This window comes from Triticum urartu, chromosome 2A (genome assembly GCF_056163025.1).
Source record: "Triticum urartu cultivar PI428250 chromosome 2A, HENAU_Tu73, whole genome shotgun sequence".
In the NCBI taxonomy this organism is placed as follows: Eukaryota; Viridiplantae; Streptophyta; class Magnoliopsida; order Poales; family Poaceae; genus Triticum; species Triticum urartu.
Genome location: NC_141874.1, coordinates 703,452,966 through 703,463,570, shown reverse-complemented (window position 1 = coordinate 703,463,570; position 10,605 = coordinate 703,452,966). Strand labels below are relative to the sequence as shown.

At 42.5% G+C, this 10,605-nt stretch overlaps 1 protein-coding gene across 2 annotated transcripts; it reads right to left on the bottom strand.

Moving 5' to 3' along the window:
• Positions 1-5,346: 5,346 nt before the first annotated feature.
• LOC125534204 (uncharacterized) lies at positions 5,347-7,786 on the bottom strand. 2 transcript variants are annotated; one of them, XM_048697483.2, is made up of 3 exons: positions 7,004-7,786; positions 6,399-6,619; positions 5,347-5,903 (listed from the first exon to the last, which is right to left on the bottom strand). In XM_048697483.2, exons 1-3 carry the CDS (start codon positions 7,125-7,127, stop codon positions 5,865-5,867), a joined length of 384 nt encoding a protein of 127 aa, XP_048553440.1. In that variant the 5' UTR covers positions 7,128-7,786; the 3' UTR covers positions 5,347-5,864. The 2 variants fall into 2 exon arrangements, with proteins under 2 accessions (XP_048553440.1, XP_048553441.1); XM_048697484.2 differs by having other exon boundaries at positions 6,399-6,578.
• Positions 7,787-10,605: the final 2,819 nt, after the last annotated feature.

Here is a 10,605-nt window from a genome sequence, read left to right as displayed (position 1 = left end):
CCAACGCGTCGTAGTCCTTCTCCTCCGCCTCGTAAGCAAGGAAAGAAGACGGCCGCATCCGCTCCATCTGCTCTGCCGGCGTCTAGCAGTACAGCCAGAGGCGAGAGGCAATACAGATTCGGTCCTTCTCTGAAGACTCCAGAGAAGTTACCATACGAGAGGACCCCGGAGGAGAACGCAAAAATCGCGCGAGCCGAAGTGACAAACTTCTTTGAAGGGGTGAAACCAAAGAAACATCCACCTCCGGAGGAGAAGGTAGATCCGGTGAAAGCGAAGCGCACTCTGGCTGCCCTGAAAAAACCAGCAAAGTCTCCGCCGAAAGGCAACTATGATCGCATTATTGCAAAGAAATTTGTTGAAGCGGAGTGGTTGGGAAGTACTGTCAGTGATCAAAGGATAAAAGAACGACGAGCTGGGAAAAAATTGCCCAGCTCGGCGAACAAGCGAACCAATCGTGCCCCCCGCTCAAGGTGTCTAGCGACATCGTCGCTAATGATCCGAGGATGGTGCCCAGTTATAGAAATCTTGGAGATTACCTGCCCGACGATGTACATTATGATTTCTTGGAGGTGGAGGAACAGAAATACGAGTACGGGAAGCCTCTCGTCAAAGATGAAAGATCTCTAACAACGATGATGCGAAGATTCCATGATTGGTACATGAAAACCTGCAGAGAGTCTGGGGGAGGAATACTTTGACGCTGAGAGTTAGAGAGGAGCATGACCTTGTTGGAATTGAACTGTTGAATGTTCCATTTGAGGAGTTCTTCCAGCTTTTCAATCAAAAGGCCCTCGATAAAGCAACGAACACTTGCTACTGTCTGTAAGTAGTACTACTTCTGTCATTAAGTCTCTCTATATAGGTCAGCTCTTTCATTGCATGTATTTATAGTTATCCTCACTATATTATGCAGATTGAAGATCGCCGAATTGAAGAAAAGACAAATCGGTGATATTGGGTTCATTAACACAAATCTCATAGATGCAACTGAGGTTAAATATCGTGCCGAAGATACCGAGGCCAACTTGCTACGATCGTTGGTAATAAATGAAAACAAAGATATAATACTCTTTCCTTACAACTTCAAGTGAGTGTTACTGTCTTGTGCATATTCGGTTTCCCTTATTAGTCCAGGTTATAGTAATGTAATTGATGAGTTATGCATGCATGCACAGCTTCCACTATATTCTCCTAGAGATTAAGCTTGAGCAGGGACTAGTAACCGTCTTAGACACGAAAAGATCCCAAGGACTATGCGGACATGACTCAAATGCTCGAGAAGTAAGTCAAATCGATCATTATCCACCTTATCAGCAACTTTGTTCATTTCATGATATCAAGTAATTGTTTTCTTTGTCTGGCAGGGTTTGGAGAAAATTCACCAAAAAAGCTCCGGGACTGCCGAAGAAGTTGCAATTTAGACACCCGAAAGTAAGTACTATAGTAACATGTTCCGCGCATCTCCTAGTGATTCAAGCGCTAGTTTCATCAATACCATTTGACATGCTTGCTTATCAGTTTGATTGACCTCTATTTCTTGTAAAGTGGTTGTGGCAGGAACAAGGGAATAATTTCTGTGGATACTACGTTTGCGAGTCCATCCGCCACACGGCCTATGAACGGGGGTACTGTGACGAACAATATGAAGTGCGTAAGCAATAATATTCACAATTTTATTTTATTACCATCATTTGTGTTGAGTTTCATTTATTCATATATATATATAAACACTATTCTGATCACGGATTCTGATCACAACCTGACCTGCCCCGCTAGTAGTACGTTGAACTTCCCTGTGAACTAGGTTGAACTTCCGCCAACATTGCCCAAATGGGGCTTGCGATATACCGTTGGAAAGCTATGGACCCCAATATCATGACCCAACTTAAATTTTTGGCAAAATATAAGCGGTTTTAAGAGCAGTTTTGAAAACCGTTTTTTCTTCGCACAAAAAACGTGAATCATATTTTCGATCGCATTTCTCAACCGTTTGTCGAAATGAGGCATATAATATGGCATTGGAAAGCAGCTGCAAAACAACTCATTCCACATGTTGAAAGTTTTCTCTAATTCCCTATGGTTAAAGAGTAATTTGAAAAAATGTAAAATTTCGTAAACCGAACAGCTGCGTTCGTTTTTTCGATGTCATCTTTAAACGGCTAATCCAATGGAGGCATATGATATGGCATTGGAAAGCTTATGAAAATGCGCTACTTCTTCATCTTGAAAGTTTTTTTTTTCTAATTTTGAATGGTTTAAGAGTAATTTAGAAAATGGTCCAAGTCCTACCGAGTTTGTATTTTCGAGCTAATTTTTTAATCATGCGTCCGAATGCAGCAAATGATATGGCGTTGGAAAGCTTGAACAAATGCAAAACTTTTTGGTATGTATTGTTTCTCCCAATTCTTTACGGTTTTAAGTCAGTTTCGAAAATGGCAAAAAACTTATTTTCACCGTAATTTCTACAAACTTTATCAGAATTGGGCAAATAATATACCATTGAAAAGCTACGGAAAATGCGAAACTTTTTCATGTTGATGGTTTTCTCTGATTCTTAGCCGTTTTCAAGTAATTTCAAAAATGGCGGGATCATTCGTTCTGCCTCTATTGCGAAACAGATTCTTCGAAAATGCACCGCGTGAAGAACCTGAACTTCTCAGCATGTCTACCTGAACTGCACTCTATTTTGGACGTGCTTTTTTTTGCTCGCAGATCTCCATCCACTACTCATAGTTCTCCATCCACTCCTCGGAATTCAACGAGTGATATACCGATGGAAAGCTGCTGTAAACACGCAACTTTCCCGTGTTGATTATTTTCTCATACTCGCGATGGTTTTAAAAGTTTTTCATCTAAAATTCATTCAGTGTAGTAGGTGAACTTCCTGCTGTTTTCATGTTGAACTTCTGTGACGTATTTTCGTTTGCAATTTTCTCATCCATTCGTCAGTGTACACAAATGATATTACTTTGGTACAAACCTCTCTCACAATAATTTTTTTAACTTTCTCCGGCCGAGGACTTGAACTTATAACAACAAAAAAATTAACCTTGCCTTTTAATTCATTTTTCTCATATAAATACACACCATGTAGTCCATGAACTTTTTCCATTTTTATAATTTAAATTTTTTATTTTCTATTTGAAATCAAATTGCTCCCAAATTATAACTAAACTTCTTTGTGGATTGAGAGAATTGTTTTAAACGCCAAAAAAATTTCTTTTTGTGTTTTTGAACATGGAAATACAAGGTGAACCTCTCCCACAAGAATTTTTGAACTTCCCCAGACAGAGCACTTGAAGTTCTTTCAAGAAACCTTTTAAGCTTTTATTTTTCTATACTTATTATTCTCACCTAAAATGCATTCCTTGCAGTATTGAATTTCTCGTTGTTTTCACCTTGAACTTCTGTCACGTATTTTTGTTCAACCTCTCTCGCAAGAATTTTTGAACTTTCTCGGACGAGCACTTGAACTTCTAGCAACAAAACTTTAGGCTTTGCATTTTCATTCTTTTTTAATACAAAATGCACACTATTTAGTACGTGAACTTCTGACAGTTATCAACCTGCACTTCTGAGATCGTGCGTTGCCTTCATCGGAAAAACTGAAGTCTCCGAAAATGCACTTCGTGAAGAGGTCGAACTTCTGGAGCAGTTCTTTTTGAACTTCACTCTGCTTTTCACGTGTAGCTTTTTACCCGTAACTCCCCAACCACTTACTTGCATTGAGCAAATGTTATACCAATGGAAAGCTATTGAAAACATGCAACTTTTACGTGTTGATCATTTTTTCATAGTCGTGACGGTTCAAAAGAATCTTTTTAATACATAAAAACGTGTTTTAATTTGTATACATGAAACTTTTAAATCATACATCATAATGTAGCATATAATACACCGTTCGAAAGCTTATGAATTGGAGCCCCTTTTTCATGTAGACATGTGTTACAAATTCGTTGCCGTTTGAGAACAATTTTAAAAATGACAAACACGATGTTGTTTTTGCCTCTCTTTTTTAACATGAAGTTGAAGGTCGGAGTCTCGTAATATAATTTTTGAACCGTGCAGGAAGGAGCACCTGAACTCTTCGCAACAAGCATTTTAGGCTTTTAGTTTTGTATTCTTTTTATTCTCAACTGAAAACACATTATGTATAATAGTTGAACCGCTCGTTGTATTCACATTGAACTTCGGTAACGTATTTTTGTTGGTATAATTCCTCACCCGTTCATTGGAGTTGCACAACTTTTTTGTGTGTTTTTGCACAAGTAAATAGACGGCGAACCTCCTTTACAAAAATATTTGTACATCCTGGGCCGACCACGTTAACTTCTAGCTAAAGTCTTTTTATTATTTTTTTTCGTATATGAAACACACTCCATGTAGTTGTTGAACCGCGGGTTGCTTTCACTTTGAACTTCTCTCTACTTTTGTTTCGGTTCCTTACCATATTCGGCGCCCTGAGGTGCAACGTGGCGGTGCGGTGCAGCCGAGATGGGAGCCACAGCCGGTGGCGCACGGGCCGGCGGCTGTGGTATGATAATACTGTTTGGAAAAGCTTATGTATAGAAAACCGAGTTATTTGAATTTTGAACTACTCTATTATTATAAATTGAACTTCTTGGTTTATTCTTTAGTAACTGGAGAAATCCGAGTTTTGTAAAAACATCAATTCACTCTACTATTATAAATTGAACTTCTTGGGTTTATTCTTTTAGTAATGAGGAAAATTTGAGTTCTTTATATACATTAAATTACTCCATTATTTTAGTTTGAACTTCTTGGTTTTATTCTTTTAATAACGAGAAAAATCCAAGGTTTTAATATACATCAAATATTCTATTATTTAAAATTGAACTTCCTACTTTTTATTTTGCTAGGAGTATTTTAATGAACATCCAACTGTTGTGGTATTTAAACCTGAACGTTTTATTTTACTTTTTAGAACGAATAAATTTTGTTCTTTTTTAATAAACTTCAGACTTTTCTATTTTCAAATTTTGAACTTCACGTATTTTTTTGTATGTTCGCCTCTTTATTTTTGTATACCCAATGTTTGTGTTTTGCCATAAGCGAACATATTGAACTATCCGCAGTAGAGAATATGAACTTCGCATCAACCTTTTTTTGTCTTCAAGAAATGTGTGCTTGTTTTTTGCTTTTAATATTCAACTTCTATGCTCTATTTTTTCTGTAATAGTTTCATGAAGGAGAAGGAAAGCAGCAACATAATGTGCGCCAGAGAGCAACTAGTTTGGGAAACTAACCAATACATGATACATTTTTACTGCAAAGAACAGAGAACAATTTTTCCATTATTTTAACTTGAACTTATCCATTTTATTCACACACACACAAATGCCCCGGCTTCCACCTACAACACGAGTACACTTTTAATAAAGAATTACTAAAGTAGCTTTCATAAACATTGAACCTCTATTTTATTTAAATTTGAACTTCTATACAAATGAATAATGGATCTCTCTATCCATCACCATTTAGTACATGATGGAACCTGTCCGGAACTAACACAAACACATACTGTGCACACGCCTGGGCATCTAGTGATAATTTATACTTCAAATGGCACATCAAAAAAGAAGAAAATGCATCAGGGTCATAAAATTGAAGCTCCAGGAGACATCACGACCAACTGCACAACGTGATAGATCTCCACGGGTTATGGGCACAACTTTCTTCTCGATTGCAAGTCATTCAGTGCTAATTATCCAGCACCGGTGACCATGGGCATCCAGTGATAATTATGTAGTGCCCATGGCAGGAGTCAACTCGGCTGGATCGTAAGGCATTCTCCTTCTCTGTAATGAGACCGCCACTTCTTTGATTGTTGCATATTTCCTTCTTCAAATTTCATCTTTGAACTTCTGCCTTTTGTTTTTCCGCTGCAACCGGAAACAAAGGGAAAAAATTTGAACGTTGTTAGCACTGCCTGCTATGAACTTTTATATGTTTTTGGCTCTGAATTTTTGTAACTCCGTAATGCAAATTTATATGTTCTTTTTTACTCTGCAAGTGGGTTCACTTAACTATTGTTTTTATTCTCCAAACATACATCTTGTGGAGTTAGAACTTATATATTTTATATCATTAAACTTCTGGATTTTTCAAATGATATCAGAACACAAGTTGGGGCAAATATAGTGGGAAATCATAGACCCAAATTTCTCTTTTTTCTTGGTTGGTAATATCTTACTTTAACATAGTCCAACCTTGCTGAGATTACATCTTTGCGGATCCAAACAAATTACAGTACCAAACTTTTGAACATTACAGAGAGCAAAAATACCAACCTTTTTAAAACATCTTGAACTTCAGAAGCAAAGAGGCAAGAGAACAGAGGAGGAGAAGAAGATGGTGTGGTCGGTGGGGTGTACAACCTGCAGGGGAAGCGGCTGCGGGTGGTGGAGCTCGAGCTCCCTCGGCGTGGCCCTGCCTCTGTGCCCACGTCCAGTGGGCGGCTGAACGTGGTTGCACGCATCGGCAACAGACAGTGGCGGGGGTGGTTGCCGCAGCATCGACTGTATGTGGACCTTGGCGGCAGCGGCAGACGCGATAAGCTGCAAGTCAATACTTCCAGGTGAAGTGTTTGTGCAAATCACTGAATGAATAATAAGCTGTGTTAGCTAGCACAACGGTGCAAGAATTTCAACATTTATTTTCTCTGCCAGAGCTAACGTACACTGTATGTAAAACAGACTCTCTCTCTCTCTCTCTCTCTCTCTCTCTCTCTCTCTCTCTCGCCTATTTCCTGTTGATTAACGTGGTTGGGTCATTCAGTCAAGGCGATCGATCCATGGAGATGGTGCTCAAAGCCTAGCTAGCTAACGTGCTTGAGCTCATATTGAACTTTTAGTAAGATCATCGCCTGAGATAAGATACCACCATTGATGACAATTTGTGACTACATGTATTCTTGTAATCCCAACTGTTTGTAGAAGACCAAGTATCCACCGTAAGGTTCAAGCTTTTCAGCCATACGTACCTGCAGGTTGAGACCTCCTCCAGCTGTAGTTCGAGACCTCCCCCAGCTGCAGGTCGCCCGGAGGGATGGGGAGGCGGTGGTTGGTCAGGAGGCGAGCAAGACTGAACCCGGACACCGCTGCCATCGCTGGCAGTTTAAAGGGGGAGAAGGACTTTTTGCGATGCAAGAGACGATGCAAGGGCGCCAGTGGAGATTGACCGTCCGTGGGAGTCCCAGTTGACCTGCAGGAGCATGGGGTCTGCTCTGCTTCTGGAGGTCCGACCGCTGGAGGCGCGTCGGGGATGCGGGGCGGCAGGAGGCTCGTCGGGGCCAGGGGGAGGGGACGACTGCAGGAGATGCATCCGGGTCTGGGTGGGAGCGACAGCGAGGCTAAGGGGATCGCTGCAGGAGGTGCTTCTGGTCCGAGGAGCCGTGGGGGATTTGCGCGTCTGGGCCGTGGGGGACTTGGGGGCGTCAACGGTGGCGCGCAGCCGGATCCAGGGGGTCTGCGGCTGGTAGCGCGTCGAGACCGTGGTGGCGGGAGAGGGTGGGGCGTCGAGGCCGCGGGGACGGAGGAGGGTGGCGCGTCGAGGTTGTGGGGGCAGCGGGGGTAGAGCGCCGGAGGCAGGAGGCGGTGTCGGGTGGCGTGTCGAGGCGTCCGTGGGTGGCGCCAAAGCCAGGGGCCGGCGGCGGGTGGCTCGCCAGAGCCAGGTCGGCGGTGGGTGGTCAGGAGGATCGGGGCAGAGAGGTGGTCGTCTGGATCGGGGCAGAGAGATGGTGCAGTATGTGCGGGACGGGGCAGTGCGGTTGAGTTCGGAGCATCTTCGCGAGCCTATATATGTATATAGGGGCTGTTGTGATCCAAATAGTTATTCTGGGATTAGAATAGTGCCTATATATTGATCTTTTTGTTTAAATTAGATGTTTCGGATGCAGGGTGAACTCCTAGCACCAGATCGTATGCGAGCAATTTAAGAGAAATTGGCGGCATTCTTCCTTAACCACGTGATCGCTGAAGACGGAGAATACTATGTGGACTCTGTGTTCATATATAATTAGGAGATTATATTGTAAGAGATAATTATTGTATATATGTAGCCGGTAGTGTCGGATAGATATACGAAAATTTGTTGTTCGACCAATCTCTCGGAGAAGGAGAGGTGGTCGATATCACTTCTCTCTGTATGCATATGTTCATGACGATCTTTTGTTTTCTTCATTTGCTTACTAGCTAGTGTGTCTAGTCCTCTCTATATATACGTATATATAGCGTCGACCAAGCACGGACATAAGTGATGACACTTCTCTCTATTAATTAGCTAGCTAACACAATATATGAAACACCTAAATTAAACCCCAACCCTCCTTTAAAAAAAAAACAAAAACCCCAGCCCCTGAAATGCTGACGCGTGGATGTCTATTAGTCTTGGTTGGTGCTATTAACCGGGACCAAAGGCCCTCCTGCCTGGGCTCGGCGCACCGGTCACGTGGAGGCACATCTGTCCCAGTTCGTGTAAGAACCGGGACTAAATGGTTAGGGCATTAGTAACGACCCTTTAATCCCGGTTCACAAATCGGGACAAAATGTCCTTATCAACCGGGACGAATGGGGAGTTTTTTTACTAGTGACCTGATGTCAAATGCTAGCTCCGCCACTGCGCACCCCTGCATAGTGGTGGAGGTAGGGAGCCAGGGAGGATACGGGATCAAAGGCGGACATATCTGGAATGGAGGCCAGTCGCAGCCAAGATTTTGGATTTCGTTTTTGGTTTTTTACCGGGCTGAACGAAAAAGGTAAAATCCAGTTTTTCGCTAATTTTTCTGAAAAACTCGGACGAAATGCATAAACTAAAATTTAAAATTTTGAATGAAAAATGGCCGAAATTTGAACGAAAATAAACGGAATTTCTCAAAAAGGTCCGAACCAAGCAGAACAAAAACGTATACCGGGGGGAAACTGAAGCAAAATCATCGAATTCCAGAATTATCAATCTGAAAAGTAGTGAACAAGCTAGGCCTTTCATTGTCATCAAGCTAAAAGAAGCGATATAAATGATAAAGGCCTGGCATTGTAGTGTTGCAGCTCCAACGCCGGCCTTTATCTCGTTCTCTATCGCTGCCTGAGCAGACATTTGGTGATGAGTAGATGCGAAGTGAACGAGGTTGTCGACTGCCAGAGGAGAAGTGGATGCGAAGTAGGAGAATGAGGAGGATGTGGACTGCCGGAGGAGAATCATGGGAGGAGGAGGCGCTACCGTGCTTCGCTCAGCTTCCGTCGACAACAGCCGTCGCCGCGCTGTAAACGGAAGTGGAGGACGAAATGATGAAATTTGGGTTGGGAGGCTTCAGTACGGACTTTTATACCATCGGGGACACCAGCGACCTACGGTGGATCCATGGAACGGGCCGAAGTTCAAAAAGGGCCGAATTTTTTGGCCGGCCTATATTTATACCGGGCCTTGACAAAATTGATGGATTTCGGACGAAATCCAAAACTCTGGTCGCAGCCCCCCACCGCTCGCTTGAGGGTGGAGAAGGCGCCGAGGATGATAGGGACGCCGAGGTCACGACCACAACGGCGGATTTCTCCCACTCCCTGTTGTCTGCATGGCCCCTGGTGCCCCGGACGCGTTTTGCGAGTGTGGGTGGCCGCGGCGGATCTCACCTGATGTTCTAGGGTTGTGCGCGACAGTGGCTGGCCAGCGGAAGGAGGAGTTGAGCGGTGGCGATGCAACTGGAGGAACCCTATGAGTGAGGGCGTCGAGGAGACACGAGGAGCAGAATCGGGGTGGTGCGTCAAGGAACGAGTTAATGGGCCGGCCCAAGTTGGCCGCTGTGAAAGACGGGTGAAACATAGAAGTGGTGGGCAAAAAATAGGAGTGATGGGATAAGGTGAGAGTGAGACAAGACTATCAACTGAGGCATTACGAGTAGAAGATTTGGTAAGTGCGATTAATTATTTTGATAAGTGTGGGAAGGCCACAATGTACCATTATATGGAAGAGTTGAATGATGAATTATCATTCACCAATTTTCTTTTAATACTAGAAGATTTGGTTGTTAGGAAAGGTAAGGATCGATGCATTAGGAAAGTTAAGATTTTAGCATTGATTGTCATGAAACTTGATTTCATTGTTTGATAACGTGCTATCCGTTCCTATTCGTTTAGAAAGTGGCTAGTTAAGAAAGTTTTTATTAGACGATGAAAAAAAACAATGTGAAGGGGTGGTGGTCGGAGGTGAGACGGAAAAAAATAGACGAAAAAAACCATAAACGCAATCCTACCAACTGCTTTATTAAGAATAGAGATTATAGTAGACTCGGCACACATAACCCAGTTAACATACACGGTCACCCATGAAAATGACCAGCACAATAGGGTCGTCCCTTGGAGTCGGAGGCAAGAGTGGTTTTTCAACTCCTGTGTCCCTACACCGGTACACCCCATGAACAATAAATTAAAAATAGAGAAGAAAATAAAAAAATCTAAAACTTTGTGACATCATATACACTCAAACTTTGTAGGTGCTTGTAAGATTTCATGCAAAAGAAATCGAGAAGCTCTATACAAGTAAGCAATTTGAGTGCTCACAGTTTTAAGCACAATTTTTTTTCTCATGTGT